At 39.1% G+C, this 21,857-nt stretch overlaps 1 protein-coding gene across 4 annotated transcripts in view; it reads left to right on the forward strand.

The window, feature by feature from the left end:
• DOCK1 (dedicator of cytokinesis 1) overlaps nt 1–21,857 on the forward strand; it is a 362,659-nt gene that overhangs the window by 313,573 nt on the left and 27,229 nt on the right. For all 4 annotated transcript variants that reach the window (XM_081005188.1, XM_081005189.1, XM_081005191.1 and 1 more), the window contains exons 39-46: nt 6,038–6,127; nt 8,219–8,323; nt 10,722–10,863; nt 11,042–11,120; nt 12,384–12,468; nt 14,049–14,135; nt 18,457–18,633; nt 19,301–19,384. In XM_081005188.1, coding sequence (XP_080861314.1) covers nt 6,038–6,127; nt 8,219–8,323; nt 10,722–10,863; nt 11,042–11,120; nt 12,384–12,468; nt 14,049–14,135; nt 18,457–18,633; nt 19,301–19,384 — 849 coding nt within the window. The remainder of the gene's footprint in view (nt 1–6,037; nt 6,128–8,218; nt 8,324–10,721; nt 10,864–11,041; nt 11,121–12,383; nt 12,469–14,048; nt 14,136–18,456; nt 18,634–19,300; nt 19,385–21,857) is intronic.

A 21,857-nucleotide genomic window follows, 5' to 3' on the forward strand; every position in this document is an offset into this window, starting at 1 on the left:
CTTTCCCCAATGTTTCACCCTCCTGTCACACCATATCATCATCTTAAACCATGTAAAATGTTAAATTCGGGAAGGCTCGACGTGGCTATGCAAAAACACTGTGCTCTTAACACTGAAAATGCAGCCCCAACAGTAGATAGTCGGGTTTATTATTTCTGATTTCCCATCTTCTGAAACTAAACGTGGGTTGGAACCATGTAATGAACTTTCAAGGCAAGTACAGTTATTTGTAAGGGACATTCTTCAAACAGGAGGAATATTTAATTCTTCTCTCTTTTCTAAACAACCCATTACCCACCTGCCAGAATTATTGTCTTTCCTTGAATCTAGCTGGGAAGAAATGGCTTGGAAAACTGCATCCCCACACATCCTCCCTCAGCCCCTGCAAAGCAAAGTATTGGTGGATATGTAGTTCCAGCATACACTAGCTCTCCCTTAAGTGATTCTTTTCCTACTATGACTCAAAATTCTCTACTAAAAGTCTACTACATATATGCAGGCCTTGCACCAGCGAACCACCTTTACTCCAGATAATTCAGAAGTAATTAACATTTGTAACCCCTGCTTAACATGCTGGATGTGGCTTTGGTTACCCTGTAAATGGGATGTATAGGAAGGAAGAAGCTGAAGAATTGAACTGTAGGAAAACAGGAAGAGATTAGTAGAACAGTGCACATATTAAGCCTGAGTATAAAGACTCCCACTGCCAGGAACTGATCATGTAATTATTATTATTATTATTATTATTATTAATTAATTAATTAATATGCCACCCATCTGGCTGGGTTTCCCCAGCCACTCTGGGTGGCTTCCAACCAAATATTAAAAACAATACAGCGTCAGACATTAAAAACTTCCCTAAACAGGGCTGCCTTCAGTTGTCTTTTAAAAGTAAAATAGTCGTTTATTGTCTTGACATCTGCTGGGCATTCCACAGGGCAGGTGCCACTACCGAAAAGGCCCTCTGCTTGGTTCCCTGTAACCTCACTTCTCGCAGCGAGGGAACCGCCAGAAGGCCCTCGGCGCTGGACCTTAGTGTCCGGGCTGGATGATAGGGGTGGAGACGCTCCTTCAGGTATACAGGACCAAGGCCGTTTAGGGCTTTAAAGGCCGTTTAGGGCTTCAACACTTTGAATTGTGCTCAGAAACATACTGGGAGCCAATGAAGATCTTTAAATGGTGACAGTGGTTTCATACGAAACATCAGATTGAGAGTGCTAGTCAGGAGCATATTAAACAAAACTTTTCCTGCAGGATAAGGTTAATGGACCATAAGCAGATTTTTGTGGGTGTGTGAAAACTTGTATAAGGATTTGAGTGGCATGTTAGGAAGTTTTTCTAACAAGAAGGAAGACAATCTCACTTATCAACAGCTAGGTCGGAGAGCATAAAAATAGTAAGAAAAGAGAGACCACTTTAATTTCTGTTTTATGAGGTTGTCATTGGGAAAGGTGATCCAGGAAATCCAGCTAGATTTGTGAGACATAGACATTTTGCTTGAGAAGTCCAATTGAGAATCCTCCATCCAAATATAGATAATATGAGAAAGCTAAATTAGATGTGTTTAAAAGACTGACTTCCTGAGAGTGCTCTTCATTCCATCATTTGCTCGTGTTGATTAGAAATCTACAGAGATTCTCTAATCACCAACTGAAATACATCTTGTACTTTACTGGGATAACAAATAATTACAATTATACTGTAGCAGGATAATTTGCCTATCCATATTAACATTATTTCCAATTACTTGATAAACAATGAGAACAAAATAAGAGAATTTAATTTGTCATTGCAAAAGCAGTAAAAATAAAATAATACAGACCAAAAATTTCTTGAGCATATATATTGAGTGGGTCCTTGGCACAGTGGTCGAGCACCTAGAAGATTATCTCTGCTCAAACCCAGGAAAGCTATTGCTGCTCAGGATTGACAGTACTGAGTTATATGGACCCAATGATCTGATAAGGCAGCTTCCAATGTTCCTAAGTAGCCATAAGTTACGAACCATAAGAGAAATAACAGATTCATCCAATTGCCTTGTGTCATTGGTACCAGTGGAGAATTTCCTTCAATGCAAATACAAGCTTGAGAGGAGGGGTTCATTTCAGGACCACAGCAGGGCAAGGAGAGGGTTAAATTCTCTACCTGCTGTGATCCTGATATTTGTGAGCCACAAAACACTGTTAACATCGCATCTAGCTTGGCCCTTAATTGCATTAAAATTCCACTTTAAATTCAACAGATAATATGTAAGCCTTATTCTCCTTATATTTAGTGTGTTGTGCAGATTTAGGACTAGTTTGTACTTAGGAATCATATGTATTCAAATGTGCCTCAACTTCATGTGTAGGGGGCCACGTGGAGAAAGTATGCATTGCATGGGCAGGTCCAGTAGCAGATGGCATGCTTGAGGCTCTGCCACTCATCTGACCTCCTTGCATCTAAGTCGTTCCTGCATATTAGGATGGAGAGGGCAAAGGGCAAGCTGGCAGTAAGGTCGGTCTGGAGCCAATCTGGCACTCCTACCAGTACATTGATGCCACATGGACCTAGTAACCACCTTGCCCTTAGCCCTCTCCATCCCAGTATGAAACAGCGACTCAGCCAGAGTGTTGTCACGTGAGCAGAGCAGCGCCACTATGCCAGTGTGGTGTAGTGGTTAAGAGCGGTAGACTTGTAATCTGGTGTACTGGGTTCACGTCCCTGCTCCTCCACATGCAGCTACTGGGTGACCTTGGGCTAGTCACACGTCTCTGAAGTCTCTCAGCCCCACTCATCTCACAGAGTGTTTGTTGTGGGGGAGGAAGGGAAAAGGAGAATGTTAGCTGCTTTGAGACTCCTTCGGGTAGTGATAAAGCGGGACATCAAATCCAAACTCTTCTTCTCTTCTTCTTCTTCTTCTTCTGCTACTGGGTAAGCCATACATATGTGCAGAACATGTACAAATGTGCGCCCATAAGCTTTTCAAATTCTGCACAATCACAGGGTGCCCAACCCTAGGGTAATGCTCCCTGTAACTAGGACAAAATGTGAACCATCTTTTGCAGTGTAATCTTTCAAATCCTGACTTTTTTCAGAAGTTTACATTCTTCTAAACTAATATTCCTTTTCTGTAACATAACATTTTAACCTAGCATTACATTGGGTAGAACTTCAGTACCACTGAAACCGTTTCAGTGGCACTGAAAGGGACACTTCCTTTCTACTGCTGAGAGCTCTTTTTTTAAAAAAAAAACCACACGTGAAACCAGACCCCACATTTCATTTTTAAGACTGTGACTGTTGAGTGTGAGCTTTTAAAATTATAGTTGCCTCCATATAAAAATAAGGTCTCCCTTTCGGAAGCTGACCCATTCCCATAAAAGAGGGTTGCTGAATGTTTGTGTCCCTGAGACACAGACCGTACATCTCATCTTTTCAGTGAAAGGAAGGCATATTTTTTCACTGCAGTATCCCCAACGTCATTCACTTGTGCCTTTGTTAGGGTGTGTTTTTTAAAAACGTACATCAAACAAAGCACTATATACTGATTCTCTTTTCTCTAGATGACTTGCCATGTCCTAGGCAAAGCTGGGAAAAGTTCCAAAGCAGGAAATCTGAGAGGCAGCAGATTGGACATTTTTGACCTTCAAGAATATTTATAGATTTCAGTTATCAGAGGCTCTTGTGACAATTGCACTGTTCTCTCTCAAATAAATTTGCTGCAGTGAACATGGGAAAGTTATTCAGAGTTTTCACAGGACTTTAGAGACAACTTCCTTTTTTAAAAAAAGATTGGCTGTACAATTTTTTTGCAGTGCTGCATGGCATGTTTTTATTGTGGTTGTATACAGTTGTGTCCTTCCACTGACAGAAGGCTCTTTGATCTGAAGACTTTGATCTTTGAAGACTTTTTTGCGTGGAAAAGGGGGCTAGAAAGAGATGGTTTTTCCGATTCCCCTTTACTTCTGCATCTGCCAGGGTCTCGCTCCCAATCTGCTCCAGAAGGTTTTTAGACCCATTGGACAGTGAGGGAGATTACAGGAGAAAGGGAAAGGTTGTGAAAAGCCTCTGTCTGGTTCACTCAGTTGAGAGACACAATTAAATATGGCCCTTGTATGTGGTTCCCAGCAATCTCCTCAAGCATCATGTGGATTCCAACCTATTGTTTCGCATTTCTAGGGACCATTCTCTTGTGCCAGGAGCACTCTGCAATTCTCCTGCCTTATAGGGAGAAGATCGTTTTATTTCCTGGTCATAGGTTTTCTACATTTCATGCACACAAACAATTCCTTATATACACACTATTTTCTTGAGAAAACTCCAGTGTAGGCATGGTCAAGAAATTAAAACTTCTCAGTTATGTTGTTTAACAGGAAAGCAGAATAAATTGTATTACTATTATGACAGAAAAGTGATTGTTAATCTCTTGAATAGATGCATAATGGTTTGGTTTTTTTTACTACATTATGAAACAAGATTCATATTGCTGACAAACTCCTGCTTTAAAGATGCTCTTAACCCTGCCTTAGTATTGCAAATGAGAAAATAAAGTTGTCTTTCAAGAATTGTATTTTCTGTTCAGTTGGTGCTGTGCCTTAGAGAAGTATCAGCCTTTGGCTCTTCAAATTGATGAACTTGGCGTATTCTTAGTGTGCTTTTAAAGCTATAAATACTCTTCACTGTTCTGAAAGGAACACAGAATGTCCAGAGTTTTTTTCCTTTGCTGCGGTGTCTTTCAGTCTTGGCATTGATAAGTTTCAGCGGTTTCTAACAACAAATATATTAGATCACAGTTGGGTGACATAGCAGAAGATCTGTAATTAGATCTCTGGGTTTTGTCTTTTTAACATAGTAAAACATGCAGGTAACTTGTAGGGATGCTGGAGGATTTTATTTTTCATGTCTTCTGATATGAACTGCACCTACCAGGGTAATGTGTGGATTGGTTATCCTTCAGGTTTTGCTGGTGAAGTTTGTGATGCAGTTCATAGCTCAAAAAATATTGAAGTGCATATTTTAGGATAAAATATATTTGGAAGATGTGGAATTTGAGAGAAAATATGCTTAAAATCCATATTTTGTGGTAAAATAATTTCAAAACTACATATTTAAATAAATAAAACCAAATTCCACATGGTTGTATTTTAAAATAAATAAAAAAGAATGCTGGGATCTGTACCAGGGCACTAGGAAAATTGAGGTTCATGCATGCTGTGGATTATTACCCAGATTGAAAACTAAACCCCCATGCCATAAAAGCATTTAGAACCTATATAGTATCTGTGGGGGGAAACAGCTACTAGAGGCACAAATCAAGAAATTACACAAGGGGGAAAGGGTTAAAAAAGCATACACAAATGCCACCCAATCTAATCTAATCTCCCCTCTCCGCTGCTATTATTGTTTGTGTGTGTATGTGCGTGCGTGCACATGCACATGCACATGTTTATTTAACTGAGAACTAATCATTTCTCTCATCTAGTTGTGCCAGCTGTTTGGTACCATATATTACGTTATATTACAAATGCCTAAGTTAAATAGGTAATATGGCCAAGTTGAATGTGATTCTGTCCTTCAGAAGCCATTTAAAAAGCCATATTAATTAATTTATTAATTAACAGTATTTGCAGCCCCCTCTTCCTTGAATGACATGCATAGCATTGTGATGTATGTTGGTTGAGGAATAGAGTCCATTGTGCTCATTCATGTTTAGGTTTGCATGCCATGCATCCAACATGTCTTCCCAATTTGCCCTCTCGTGCAACGACCTCACAACAACCATACCAAATTAATCTTATTTTTTTCCTTTCTCTTGGCTTATCGGTCAAGAGAGAAGGCAGCAGGAATATAGGTATCTGAAAAGTTGCCTATGTTATCTGTTCAAATGTAATATTGGGTTTTTTAATTATTACATTGCTTGTTTTGTTGCTTTATAGGTAGACTATACGTATGTACATACATACCATGAATTGCAACATATATTACTGGGTTTTGTATTTAAAAAAAAGATTTGCAACTGTGACTGAGGTTCAGATGTGTGCTGTTTTTTTAACAGATGTGGGAAGAAGCCATTGCCTTGGGCAAAGAACTTGCAGAACAGTACGAAAACGAAATGTTTGATTATGAACAACTCAGTGAACTGCTGGTAGGTTCCTTCTCAGTCCATTGTGAATTAATAAAAACAGAAGATTGTTTCTAGAATTCCTGTTTTTAAGTTTTACCACTTCAAACTGTTTGGGGCCACTGGAAAAGTTTCCCAACCAGAGAGGCTAATAGGAATCTGAAGACAATTTGTGTTAGAGACTTCCACAGTTGGATTGGTGTTTTGTGTCTGTTTCATGAGTAGCATATGTGACACATAGATGCAAATTGCTTTTGTTGAACAACTAGGTCATAAAAAATTTGCAGCGTGTGTCCTTGTGTATGTTCTATCAGCCCTGTTGTTGAGTTAATTTCATGCATACTTTGAATCCGACAGGTAACAAAAAATGCATTGTTTTAACAACACTTTTGTTGTTATACATAAAGCCTATTGTACCTACAATGTGTGGGTGATAATTCAGTGAGTGAACTTCCTCTTTCCCTCCAGCCCTCAAGCCCCACTTCAGCCTCTCAAATATTGTCCAGAGGATCTCCCACATCTCAAGAACTGATTTAATGGGACTGCATTGGGGTGGCTGCATGAGGGAGGAGAGGAAAGGCAGGTTTTTCAGTTTGTTTTGCTGATGGAAAGACACTTGGATATCTCCATATCTATTTGCTGAAGAGCCCTGTGTATACTTGACAAAACAATTATGGGCTTCCATCAACCACTCTCTCTCTCTCTCTCTCTCTCTCTCTCTCTCTCTCTCTCTCTATATATATATATATTCTGAGTTGCTCTTCCATTTAAGAAAGGACTCTGAAAGCTAAGATCAGACAAAGGTAGCTTAACTGTGTTCGGGGTTTGTTTCTGTTTCATTTGCCTTGCTTTTCATACTTAGCTGATTTTTCTTCACTTTCTTTTACTTCTCCCTACGCATCAATTCCCCACCCCACCCCACCGCTTTTTGCTTTCTTCCTCTAAAAGTTTCAAGATTTTACTCTTTACCTTCCTAAACTTTTCTCTGCTATCTCTCTTTCTTCTTGCTTTTAACAATACAGTGGTACCTCGAGTTACATACGCTTCAGGTTACATACGCTTCAGGTTACAGACTCCGCTAACCCAGAAATATTACCTCAGGTTAAGAACTTTGCTTCAGGATGAGAACAGAAATTGTGCTCTGGCGGCGCAGCGGCAGCAGGAGGCCCCATTAGCTAAAGTGGTACCTCAGGTTAAGAACAGTTTCAGGTTAAGAACGGACCTCCGGAACGAATTACGTACTTAACCCGAGGTACCACTGTATCTGTCTTTAGAATTTGTAGAAATAATTTATAAAGCACTGTACTTTTATAATCTCTGTCCTTCCTGCCTTTCCCAGTTGGACTGTGTTAATATGTGGACTTGTGAACTGTAAGATTTTGGGCAAAGTCATATTTTTAAATTCAGTGGATGATATCCAACATTAGTCAAAACCCAGAGTCTCATTGAAATCAATTGCTTAAGTAGCAGAAGTCTATTTATTTCACAGGGTCTGCTCTGAGTATGACTTAGTTGGATATAATCACCTGTGTCTTGTGTTTTAAGTGATATGCAAATAATAAATATTTTATTATATGATTGGTTCCAAAAAGGAAATTGAGACCTCTGAGAATTGCTGAACCAGAGATAAAGACTTCCAGGTACAGACCAAAGTACAGTGGTACCTCGGGTTAAGTACTTAATTCGTTCTGGAGATCCGTACTTAACCTGAAACTATTCTTAACCTGAAGCACCGCTTTAGCTAATGGGTCCTCCCGCTGCCGCCACGCCGCTGGAGCACGATTTGTGTTCTCATCCTGAAGCAAAGTTCTTAACCTGAAGCACTATTTCTGGGTTAGCGGAGTCTGTAACCTGAAGCGTATGTAACCCGAGGTACCATTGTATTTTTGCAAAGTACCTTGAGCAGAGAGAGGGTATTACCTGTCAAACTTCTTTTAATATACACGCACTAGTGCCTTCTCAAACCAGATTGAAATACTTTAATATGTTCACTTGCAGATAACCAGGAAGTGCATGTGTTAGGATTCTAAAGAAATGGAAAATGCAGTTTTAACAAGAAAATGCTGTCATCTCCTGTTGAAAGATTTTTTTTTAACTATATATTTTTCTACACAGAAAAAGCAAGCGCAGTTCTATGAAAATATTGTGAAAGTAATCAGACCTAAACCAGATTATTTTGCTGTTGGATACTATGGACAAGGATTTCCAACATTTCTACGGGTAAATGATTTCAGCTTTTGATGGGTAACAGATAGATGCTATACTTGAAAATGTCATCCTCTTTCAGTGTGCTAAGTTGATGAAATATCCAATACATTTTAGGATCTTTTCTCCCCAAGATGTATTACTTTTTATATCTATTTTTGACTTCACAATTTTATTTAGAAGAAGCTTGCTTTACTCTAGATCTCTGCTTATGAATCATATAATTTTCAAATAATTGAAAAGGATGATATGGAACCAATGTGGATTAGATGTAAATTACTGATTTTGCAGAAGTAATAATAATTATAAGAAATGAAAAATACAGTGGCATTTGTTCATACAGATTGAAGCTCCCAAATCTGTTTTGTGATATATTAGATATAACAGTAAATAAAATCTAACAATTGAGTGGTTAATTTACTCTCATTTCCCCCCCCCCCCAGTGAATTCATCCATCAAATAGCTAGAGATCATCACCATTTGCTACTTTTCATGTCAAAACCTGAACAATGGAATTACATTGAGAGAGAATGACCCCAATACAGTTTTATAGACTCTGAACCCCTCATTTTGCTGATTTAGACATAATGGGGAAGTGTGCAAATAAGCCTGCATGGGCCCAAAGTGTGCACACTTCCCTCTTACACACTTGGCTTATTCTAATACATTATAGTTCTCTGAGTTTGGATGTCACTGGGAACTGTGGTTTGTTCGAAAGCAAAAGCACCCAATCTCTTCTTCGTGGGTCCCCAAAACATGAGGCTCAGACAAACTCATTAATGTAAGGAGAATACATGGAAGGTCACAGGAGTGAGCCTTAATGAGTGCCACACTGTGAACAGCTTCCCTGCGATTCACTACTGGTTCAGAAACAATCACAGCCTCATGCATGACATGCTCAAGACTCTTTGAAGTGCATAGGAATTGGATCATTGGCACAGAGCTGTATCTGATTTTAAAGCATTCCCATGCTATGGGGCATGGAGTTTGATAACTCAACCCCACTTTTTACTAAATGCAAGGGAAATTTCTGTATCTCCTGATATGAGCAAGGCTGCAGCAGCAGAAGAACAAGGTGACATGTTTCTGTGTAAAATTTTGAAAGATAAAGGTTGTATCCAGGGCTGTCCATGCATGTGAGAAATGGTCTTCTGCTTGCGCAACAGGACCTTACCTTTCTCAGACTTCTGGGACCCCATATTTCGGGGTTGTGGGGTAAGAGCATATTTGAACTCAAAGCAAGACAATGAAATCTATCAACTTCCCTTCCGTCTTTACAAAAGCAAGGCCTGTGATTTATTAAGCATTTTGTCACATGCAGACTAATTTGCAATACAGTACACATTTCTCTCTATGGGCAGAGTTATCTGCTAGTGATTTAGAGTTGCTAAATACAGCTCTGGAGAATTGTTAGGAAACACAAGAGAAGTAGCAAAGCTGTCCTGAATTATTTTACTAAAATGGAACTGAATTAGCATACTCCATTTTCTGTATAATCTGTGTAGACAAAGGAATAGAATGCAAAATAAAAGCTCTGTTCTAATCACTGGTGTTGATACTGAACTGAACTCTTTGCAGGGGGTTCTTTAAAGTGCTTGGATATAGTTTTTCCATTTTAAAAAATAGTTCATTCGTAGCCCATCCTATCCCAAGGCCTATTAAGCCAAAGAGGATCCTAGTTGGGTTGGGTTATGTAGTGAGATGTGGGCCTTCACAGGTACCCCATTTTTTTTCTTGCTCCAATGACAATTGTTCCTTGCCTTCTCAACCCTAATAGTTAACTATTTCCTGTGTCTTTGCCATTTTTTATTTCTATAATCTCTAATCCTGCAGCCACTCCGAAGTCATGTTTCATGTGATACATTTCTTCCACTATAGTTTCCAAAATACATAAGGACCATTCCATTTTTTCAGGAAATTTCATTCTTAGCTGAATGGTTGCAGTTACATTTTATTTTACTTGCTTGATTTAACAAAAATTATATACTACTTGATAGTTTAACACACACACACATGCTAAGCTGTTTGCTGTTGTATGGGGAACTGCTTATCATAAATAACTTCCCACAAGGAATGGCTCCCATAAGGGCCCGTTTTTCACTTTCACATCACAAATGTAACATATGTATTGAGTTAAAAGTCAATGTTCCCAAACTCAAAATCTTTAAAAAAATAAAATCTTAATGGAAAATTAATCAGGCTAATTTAATATGCTCCTGGTGCAGGATTTATTTTATTAAGCTTTTAATTTATGTCAGATTTTATCTTCAATTGTTTTCTGGATACTGTATAGTTTCAACGTTCATAGAAATAGGTTTTTAAACAAATACCAGGTATGCTTAAGCAAGATATATGTGGGCTTTTCTAATGAAATCTATAATATACCAAAATTTCATTATATATTTGTTGATAGAACAAAGTTTTTATTTACCGAGGAAAAGAATATGAGCGCCGTGAAGATTTTGAAGCCAGGTTATTAACTCAGTTCCCTAATGCTGAGAAAATGAAGACAACTTCTCCTCCAGGAGAAAACATTAAGAATTCTCCAGCCCAATGTATCCTTTAAATGTGCTCTATTGGTGTGATGGGGTGCCTTCAAAGAATCCACAGACACATTTCATTTCCTATGTTGTTTTTGATAACTCTACTGTATGAATGTCCACTTACGTTGAAATTTTACAGATATTTAATTTTAACAGTTTTATCATTACAGTTCTTAACACTGTAATTCAGATATTCAGTGCTTTACTGTAAAGCCAAAGCTTGATTTACCATCAAGATTTCACAAGCCGGTATCAGAGCAGATTTTAAGGTACAAATGTCTGGAATTTCACTGCACCTCATGTAGCAGATACCTGTGAAAGCTTCTGCCATAATAAATATTATAGTCTTTAAGATGCCACAAGAATCTTTGTTGATTTTGCTGCAAAGGAATAACATGGTTACCTCTCTGGAAATAATTGCTCTTTATGGCTTAATAGGCTGTACCTGATTAAATAGATAACTTGATAAATGACCTGCTAAACTATATACCCACACCTTGAGCCAATCCTGTTTAGAAAGATGAAATATACACCAAGGACATATAATTAAATCAGGCATTACATTTTTCAATGTGGTTCAAGCAGAAATGAATTTTGGACTGGACACCTTCTCTTCTCTGCTCTCCCCTTACCCTGTTAAAAGCAATGCCTGTCCCAAACTGACTGCATATGTGCTCAGGATCTCGCTTAACCTTTCATAGGCTCTCTGGGTTGACATTGCAATCTGAGCTACCCAAAGTTTCCAAAGTATTATGATGGACAACCTCCCATAGAAAGAATTAAATGCCACCAGGGCCCAAACTGAAGGAAACAGTTGCAGTTCATAATCATAGTCGTGGCTCTAACCATAGGGTCTTTGGAGCCAAGGAGACATAAGCAACTACTCTACTTCTTCCTGTTCCCAAAATGTTTTAAAAGCAACATTTCACTAAGGTATTTATTACTTATTTGAAGGAGTCAGTGTGGTGTAGTATCTAGGCTCCAAATTCCCACACAGCTGTGAAGCATGTGTAAGTGACTTTGGGCCAGCCACACACACTTTATGTAATCTTCTTTACAGATTGCTTAGTGTGGGGTGGAGATAGGAGATGAGAATTATGCATGCTGCCCTGGTCTTTGTGAAATAAGGGCAGAATGAGATATATAAAGGTGCTTCTTAAGCCAAATGTGTAAATAGCATTTATATGTGAATGTGCCAGAAGATCAATAAGTGTGAGCAGAGGAGCTGGTAATTTTCTTTGTGGCCCTATATGTCTGTTATTATTTGCAAGTCTATTCTAAGCCTTTTATCATTTGTATCCAACCTTTTAATCAAAAGTTACTTTAATAACCTTTTATTCAGTTAGGACTGGTGCATGCATAGAGGTCACTTTAAATCACTCTGCAGCTGTCACTGTGTGGAGAGCAATTTCATGCAGCGGCTGGTGATTTAAAGCCACACAGTGGGTTCATTGTGTGCTGCAGTCCTCATTTTAATGTTCATGTGTGTTATAAGAAAATATGTATGCAATTGTGTATCTTCCTTCTTTCAGTTTCTATAGGGTGAATGAGGTTCAGCGGTTTGAGTATTCACGGCCTGTTCGGAAAGGAGAGAAAAACCCGGACAACGAATTTGCGGTAATTTTTGCATGTTAAACTGAGATCCATAATAGCTATTTGGATTCCATTTAGTAATCTTGAAATAAATGCATGCATATTTTAGGAGATCAAAATTTTGTTCATGGATGTGAATGTTGCCTCTTAAAATGTTATATCCTTACTATAAGAAACAAAGAACACGTCCACTTAGAAAATACAGGTTTTTGTTACTGAAAGTTGACTTCATTAATGTAAACATTGTAGCCATGCAGATTTAACTTCTGCCTTCTAGGCAGCAATAATATTTTCACAAAACCATGTGGCTGATCTTTGAAGCCAGTCTTTATGTTTCAAATCCTATATATCAGTGGGTGGAATTCAACTACATTTTCGCACAAACACAAGGATTAGCACTAGTGCAAGGAGATTCCCCCCATTTCTGTCCCCCAGGCTACTTGAACAGATTTAGGGAGGAGGAGATTTTTTTCATTACACAAGAATAAATGTTTGTGCTGATAGAAAATCTGCTTAGCACCATGTTGAATACAACCCAAGATCTTGAAAGTTTTTAAAAAAGAATTAGTGATAGATGTTATTAAATGATCACTAAACTTTCAATTTTTGTTTTTCTAAAGGCCAGATCCATATTATAGGGAGATCTTAAGCTGTGTTGTGTGTAGACCCTAGAGTTGATGCTTTCTAAGGGCCAAATTGCAGATGGCCTTGAATGCATATTTACATGGCGGGGGAGGGGGAAAACACCATTTCCTCTCCTTCTGTGGTCCTGAGGAAAATCCACCTTCAGAGGCTTATATTTGCTTTGGGGATAAATTCCCATTGGCATTGTTGGAGTTTCTCCAAAATTTTCTCACTTCAGATGAGGAATTTTCCTCAGGACTGTAGTAGGGGAAGAAAGGGTTGAACTTCCTCTCCATGTCAGCTGGCATTCATTATCAACCTTGCCTCACCTGATGCAATTTGCTGGGTTCTATCATTCCCAGTCAGCATTGGCTAATGGTCAGGGGTGGTAGGAGTTGTAGTCCAACAACACCTTAAGGGAAAACAGGTTCTCCACCCATGATTTTGGGCTATGACCTTGATGAGCCCAAAGGAGACTTAAGAAGTTCACCTTCTACAAAGTAGATAGGAGTTGTGAAAACTTTCATCAGTTACCAGCTTCCATGTTAGGAGAACAGAATATGCTCTGCTGTCCCATCTTCGGTAATTTACTGCAAATCAAATTACACAGCTATTTATCCAAAGTAATAAAAGTGACAAGATAACAAGAATTGAAAAACAGATTGTAATGCATCCAAGGTAGGGTAAAAAAGGAGAGAGATTTTTAGCACATGCATGCATGCAAGCACATGTGTGCACATAAAGAGACTCACAGAGAAGAAACATAAAGTTGATCTAGTATGGTAGATGGAAGAGTACTCCTCCAGTTCATACAGGCAATCCATGAGATTTCTTTTGGTGCATTAAAAAAAGCCAACTTTTTAGTATCTGTATACTTGCAGCTAGGCTTTTTGTGATAATGGAGATATAAATGATGGGTTAGGATAAAGCCTATCAATCTGTTAACATTCTACTTCAAATCTTTTCTCTTAAATTTGCAGAATATGTGGATTGAGAGAACCATTTATGTGACAGGATATAAATTACCTGGGATTTTAAGATGGTTTGAAGTCAAATCAGTTTTTATGGTAAGATCAATTCAGAAGATTTTTACTGAGGTCACTTAATCACATGGCTGCTATTTTTTTATTTAAAAACTGAACGTGTACAGTTTGCTGATCTTACATTATATGAATACTGCTTCTGATGTTGATGCTATGGCTTAAGTTCCTGCCCTTCTGCTTCAGGAACCTCTGGCATGGTACATTGTGGTCCTCCTGATCACCATAATATGGTTGACACCACTGGTTAATTTCTTCGTACCATGGCAAATCCAATCTCATTGTAGTGGGTTCAACAGTGAACTTCAAATAAGTCATAAATATTTTCTATCTATTATTTTATAGCAACAGAGGACCAATAGTCCCATACAACACAGTTTGAACAATGATCACAAAAAAGTCCTCCTCAGCTTCAGCTTTGGAGACCCCGGTGTGATATAGCACTTCCTTTTATGCATTTTATTGCATTGTGTGTGATTTGTGTAGTCTCCTTAATTAGAGATGCATGTTGATGTTTATTTTAAGAAATTTATTAATGAAAAACACAAACTAGGCAGTTTTAAAAAGTCAGCACCAACGTCTTATCCATGCAGCATTAAGTCACTTATTTACTTGTTTAATTTGCAGCTATTCCAACTTTTTCAGTGACATCTTAATAAGAAATGTATTCACACAACTCTAAAATGTTTTGCTGGTGTAAATATTACCAACAAAGGGGACATTTTTTCTATATCTCGAACATACCTTATTAGCTCCTGTTCTTTTCCATAGGGGTGGGGAGTATTAACATATAATTTCATATGACTACACACACATTATGCTGTCCAGGTTAATTTGTTTGCATTTGCAATGAAGAGAGAGGTAAGGATTCAGATAAACATTGACTTGAAAGTTTGAACACAGACAGATTTACATTGTAATAAATCAAAACATAAGCAAACAGCAGAAGAAACTTGCCATTTGCTATGCTTAGTGTAAGGAAATCAAATATTAAATACCAGAAGTCTTTACCAAGGCACTCTTAAACTTGTAGCCATGGCATTCGTAGACAGCACTGTCTGATTCAGAGATGACTTCTCCTTGATATCAAACATTCGTTTCAGAAATGTGCTGTTTGAGAAAGAAGTAGAAGACAGCTTAGCTTCAGTTGGCTGAAAATGTGTGATCTCTTTATAATATCTGTGTTGATGGATTAAATAAGATCATTTAATACCCAGAAATACTGTTGCAATGCCAAATGATCCCTCAAATCTTATGATACTACAGTTAAACAAAGTCTGTGGATTTAAAAGAACAAGGTATCCAGAGAACATTGGTGGGTCAGATACATATATTTTTATTCACAGTATTGTGATTCATCACAGGTACCACGTGAGTTTAGACAGTTTTTATATTTTTCCACTAACCTGGAAAAGGTTGTCTGGTTCCAGAAGGTATCCATTACTCTTAGTCATGAGAAGGAGGGCAGGAAGTGCTGACAGAATTAGGCAATATAAGGCAAGGTGATACGGCAAGTACTACAGTGAGTTCTAGAGGGCTGGAAGACTTTGAGTGAAAGAAACAGCTGGCAAAACCAAGCAGGATTACACTGAATAAAACTCACAGGAGAGGGAACCAAGAGCAATAAAGAGGACCTGGATCAAAGAAGCTAAGAAATCAGCAGAAGTCAATAATCAGAGATGGTTCTGGTGCTACATAAGAAGTTGTAGCTCAAGAGAATGTATAAGTATAGGACATTTAATAAATCTTTTGAGCCCAGGATCTCATGCAAATTTAATGGAGATGGTCAGCATCCCCAAGACTGCTGGCTCAGATTGGTGAAATTTAAGGGACAAGGGTGGCTCTGTGGTCTAAACGACTGCGCCTAGGGCTTGCTGATCAGAAGGTTGGCAGTTCGAATCCCCACGACAGGGTGAGTTTCCATTGTTCGGTCCCTGCTCCTGCCCACCTAGCAATTCGAAAGCACGTCAAAGTTCAAGTAGATAAATAGGTACTGCTCCGGTGGGAAGGTAAACGGCGTTCCCTGCACTGCTCTGGTTTCACCAGAAGTGGCTTAGTCACGCTGGCCACATGGCCCAGAAAAACTGCCTGCGGACAAACACCGGCTCCCTCGGCCTGTAAAGCGAGATGAGTGCCGCAACCGCAGAGTCGTCTACGACTGGACTTAACTGTCAGGGGTCTTTTACCTTTACCTTTAAGCATGTAAGAATCGCCCTTCTGGATCAGACCAGAGGCCCATCTAATCCAGCAAATTTTTCTTGGCCATGACTGTGGAAACATTTTACTTTCTTCATATGTTATCGTTTGGTCGTAAACCACTTCTGTTGATAGATACAACTTTATGCTAGAACTTCCTGAGAGCTCAAGGTCAGGTTGAACCCTGGAACACTATACTGACCTTCCCCAAAGAAGGATCAATTCTATGGGGCTGTTCAGATGTGAGTCCTCACGTTTACACTGAATGCATGAGGCATGGGTGGGATCACATGCAGTAGCGATGGCCGCATGTTCAGTATTACATGGGGAAGGGGCTATGCACAGCTCCTCCATTTAAGCAGGAAGCCAGTCAAGGTGCTAAACTCATGACTGTTGTGAAGTATGGCCAGCAAGATGTCGGCAGCATGGGGCGGCTGGCCAGCAGGCTCAGTCCTGCTTACCTCCCAACCATTCATTGAACTCATTAATCCTTTTGTCCAAACAGCTTTTTCATTAGTCATTCCGTCTTCCCCTCTCTCTGGTTTGCCAGTATAGGTCTTCCTAAAAAACCTGATGAAGTGAGAGAAAGGATTAGATTAGAGTTAATTACATGGATGTACAATTAGCATGACTAGGCATTGTAATGAACCTGAGAATGGCGAGAACCAGCCTTTGGGCGGCGTTTATTGGGAGACATGTCGGAATTCTAATTGTGCACGTGCCCCAGTATTACTGGAAACAATGGATGTTGACCAGGATTATGTGAAATACTCTGTTCATGCTCTTCATTTGTCCTCCTTCTACACAATGTTTTGTGAATATGCACAATGACTGATGTTTATGTACAGTGTCTAGTCAACGTATTTAACCGCAGCATTTTTATCTATATAGTAATGTATTTCTTTGTTATTTTTGAAGATGCAGCAGACAAATAAAATCTGTCTGTTCATCTACGTAGCTTTGTTCTGACCACACTACTTGGCACTGTAGAAGCAGCATTCACTTGGAAGGACAGCGTGCAAGGCTTTACTCATTCTGTAACTCAATTTATGCCCCATACGGACCACATTTAAAACTCAACGGTGTCAGATGCAGCAGTGAGGAGCAGAGATTTGATTGGCAAATGCAACAGAACTGTTTGTCATATTACTTTGCATTCCAAAATAATGCACAAAACACACTTTAAAAAATGATAATTAAGGCAAGTTAGATGTAATCAGAGTGCAGGTGTAGGAGTGACAATTAGAAAGATTTGATTATAAGTGCCTTTCAGAAATGCGTTATGTTACTGATAGGTAGACAGAAGTGTTCTTATGTAAAGTTTATGCAAATGACTGTAATCAAATACAGACTTGCATTTTTTTACACATTCCAATTAACCCCGTATCTTTTCTATTCTCTCATAGTATTTGTTTGATTTTTTAAACAGTCATTGGTGACTTGGGCAGAACCCCCTTTTGATTCTTACAATAGGGTTTTGACCAAATCATTTCTCCCCTGCTTTTCAGCTGCATTGCAAACCACTTTAGAAATTCTTTAGTGTTTCAAACATCACAAGAGTCACATTGCCAACAGGTGAATGTAGTCAAGGGTCACAAGACATTCATTTGGAGGCTGATATGATGGTGGGATTTGGCTCAGCTAAGTAATAGCATTGTAATGTGATTTAAGATTAAACAGATTGATGTAATGCATTTGCTTTTTAGCTGCCATGAGTCTTAGGTGTACCAGGCTGTATATCTTAATAAATTGGGTGGTGTTGCTGTTTCAAGTGCAGGCCCATGCAGAGCTTGTCTGAGACCCGGGGCAAGAGTTCTATTAGAATAAAGTTATAAACTCAAGCAAAAAAGCAGCCAGTGCCTGGTGGGGGGACCCAGGTGGCCTGGGGCAAGTGTCCCCGGCTGCCCCCTCCCCCTGCAGGGCCTGTTTGAGTGAATACCTGCATAAGCAAATGCAAATGTTATATGTGGATCAAGGCTTAATGTGTGCTCATTCTGGTGTTTTAAGAATGATAAGAATGTCAGTTCTTGTTCTCACTGCTGAAATGAAACTATAGTAACATTATTCTACTTTGAAATCAGTTTACAGTTGAGTTTAGGCCAATATGTAATTATTTTTCTAATGATTTTGTGTGTGTGTGCTATTGTCTCAGGTTGAAATCAGTCCACTTGAAAATGCAATTGAAACCATGCAATTAACAAATGACAAAATCAACAATATGGTTCAGCAACATTTGAGTGATCCAAACCTGCCTATCAATCCTTTGTCAATGCTGCTAAATGGCATTGTAGATCCTGCGGTTATGGGTGGCTTCACCAACTATGAAAAGGTATGTTCATTCAGTGTTCTCTGTGTAACCATGTTGGCTCTCCAGCGATGAGGAACCTAGAACTTATATATTCTAAAAGTGTATCTAATTATTAAATTAATGGATGATCCACAGGATATTTGTCTTTTCTAGGAACCATTCCAAATCTTTACTAATGCAAATACTTCTGAAAATAGGCCTCTTGTAACAATCTTTTTGAGGGAAGGGACAGAATGCCAATCTGCTCCTCTGAGAATCGCTGAAGCTGGGGACCAACAACCACCCACATTGAATAAGGATCAATTGGGGCAGCTGAACATCAGGCGCTGCTTCTGCTTGAATGCAGGAAGCTCCTGCAGCCAATCGGAAGCCGCGCCTTGGTTTTCAAATGGTTTCAGGAGTCGAATGGACTCCTGGAACAGATTAAGTTTGAGAACCAAGGTACCACTGTACTGGCACGCCCTTCCTAGCTCCTTGGTTCCCTCACACTAGTGAAAGCCAGTTAGCACGGAAAACACACTTGCACACCTATGTGCCTGTTTCAACAATGCTACTTTTCTGCATATCACTTCCAGTTTGAAAAGTTCATATTCTAATGAAAATGGCTAAATAAGTATTTTCACTTTTTATTAGTGAAACATTGTCAAATGTATTATTTCTTCTGTAAAATGACATTTTTTCCCCTTAGGCTTTTTTTACTGAAAAATATGTGTATGACCATCCAGAAGATCATGAAAAAATTGAAAAATTGAAGGACCTAATCGCATGGCAGGTAAATCACGTCGTCAAGGAACCAAGTGGCATTCAAAGGCAGCCTGCTGTCATTTTTGACAAAACTCAGGCATCAAAGAATTCACTCCAGTGTATATGTTTCTATGGCATTTCAAATGCCTTGAAACAGGAGTTAAAGTTCATCTTTCTGTGTCTGACATAGTTTGTCATTTTATACTCCCAAATGTGACTAGCACTATTAACCCACAATTTTATCTCCTGCTGTTAAGTTCACAATTTAAAGATCTGAGAGCACTGGAACTTTCAGCTTAGAAACTATCATAGTATAGTTTAGTTCAGTGTGGCATTTCCTCCCAGCTGGGACTGATTTACCTCTAGGGGCAAAAGAATAAGAAAAGGTAAGTGATAGGTATGGTAGCTTAAAAGTTCTGCTGTAAATATTCACTCTGGAGCACTGCAGGAAGGCTGGACCAGACTAAAGATTCACATTCAATCTGAATACTTATTTTATGCCAAGGGTGTGCTAGATGCAGAACAGAGTTATGGGATGGAGACTGAAGCATTAGGGACTGATAGCTGGAGTGGGACAGATGTATGGCCTTGAGGTTTTTCCTAGAAACAAGTGGTGTATTTATGAAATAAATTAATAAAAAACACTCTGTTGTACTTTAGCCAGTTTGCTCCACATGGAATAATCCAAGCGTTCCTTAGGATGCAGCCATGTGAATAAAGTAACTTCAAATCCAGTGCATCTTCGTTTACACCCCCTGCTCAAGACAGTATTTTCAATAAACGCAACATCAGGCTTTTTCAGCCAGGTAAAGGTAAAGATACCCCTGCCCGTACGGGCCAGTCGTGTCCGACTCTAGGGTTGTGCACCCATCTCACTTAAGAGGCCGGGGGCCAGCGCTGTCCGAAGACACTTCCGGGTCACGTGGCCAGCGTGACAAGCTGCATCTGGTGAGCCAGCGCAGCACACGGAAACGCCGTTTACCTTCCTGCTAGTAAGCGGTCCCTATTTATCTACTTGCACCCAGGGGTGCTTTCGAACTGCTAGGTTGGCAGGCGCTGGGACCGAGCGACGGGAGCGCACCCCACCGCGGGGATTCGAACCGCCGACCTGACGATCGGCAAGTCCTAGGCGCTGAGGTTTTACCCACAGCGCCACCCGCGTCCCTGCCAGGGCATGTGCCCAAATCACCTCTGGGAAGCAGAGACTGGAATCATGGATGCCCAGTCAGCCGATATTTCTTTCATGTATCTGTATCTATTTGAGTCAGTCCCTATGATGGAAAATGGAATTGGTAACCATCACAACTGATTCTAACAAAGAGAGGAAAGGAAAAAGCACTGCCTCTTACCTACCTAGATTAAGACTAGGATAGTTCTGAAACTCCTGTTTTCATCTGCTCAATTGTGTATATAAAGGAGAGGATTCTGTAAGATGTTCCTCTCATTCACTGTTCACCTTGCAAGATTATGAAGAAAAATAGTATTAAGTATAGAAAATTGTGCAGCGCTACCTTTTTTGGATCTCTCTCTTTAATTGTGAAGCTCAAGTACAGTAGTCTTTTTTTCGGTTAAGGATTGCTGTTATTACTGTCAAATGCTGAATGTATTAGGGAGGAAAACTCGAAAGCTCATTCCAGCATCTGTTGTATAGTTATATGCAAATATTGTGTGTTTGGCCTCAGGATAATTTTATGATGCATTTCACAGATGTGACTGACTGCTTTTTTTTAAAAAACAACAACAACACTGCTGCATTCATGTTGTTTTATATTCAGTTGTGTCCTTATTATAAGAGGAATAATTTAAATTTCCAGAGGCCTATATTTTAGATTTTGAAGAAAGCTAAGATATAATATTCAGAAATTCTCTATGGACCATGAAAGTATAGCTGAACAAAAACTTGTGTGGTCCTCTGAAATTCTATTGATTCCCCCACCCTGGTAAGCTTTTACAGCAGATTGGATTTTAGGAGTTTTCATTCCTACAGAGAAAAATAATTTGTTCCCGGGAGACTAACTTAATGTCAGCACTGTGTCATTGCCCCTAATAACTATGTTAAAAATGAAGTTTAATGGTGCTCATGGACACACTGTTTACCCAGAAGAGAATTAGCGTGCTAGCAAAATTTATATATTATTGCAAGGTTGCATATTTAACAATACACATTTATTTTAATACAGATGCACATCATTTCCACCTCTCTTGTGCATTTCCATGTTTTCTTGCTTAAAGCCAAGAAACATAAACCAACCAGATTAACAGAAGCAAACTTTTTCCCCCTTGATATTGCTGCAGCTAGGAAGACACGGCGATGAGTTTTAAATGCCACATCAGAGTGTCCAGAATTAAACCTTTCTGTAAATTATTTCATTTGTTCCAGAAGGCAAAAAGTGCCATTTAATTAGTTTAAATTGCTAATTAAATTAATTGGTGGCTTCACAAAAATGTGACAAAATGCCATGGCATCCCCCCACCCCACCCCAAATATATGAATACATTCC

This window comes from Podarcis pityusensis, assembly GCF_964106645.2.
Source record: "Podarcis pityusensis genome assembly, chromosome: 5".
Classification (NCBI taxonomy): Eukaryota; Metazoa; Chordata; class Lepidosauria; order Squamata; family Lacertidae; genus Podarcis; species Podarcis pityusensis.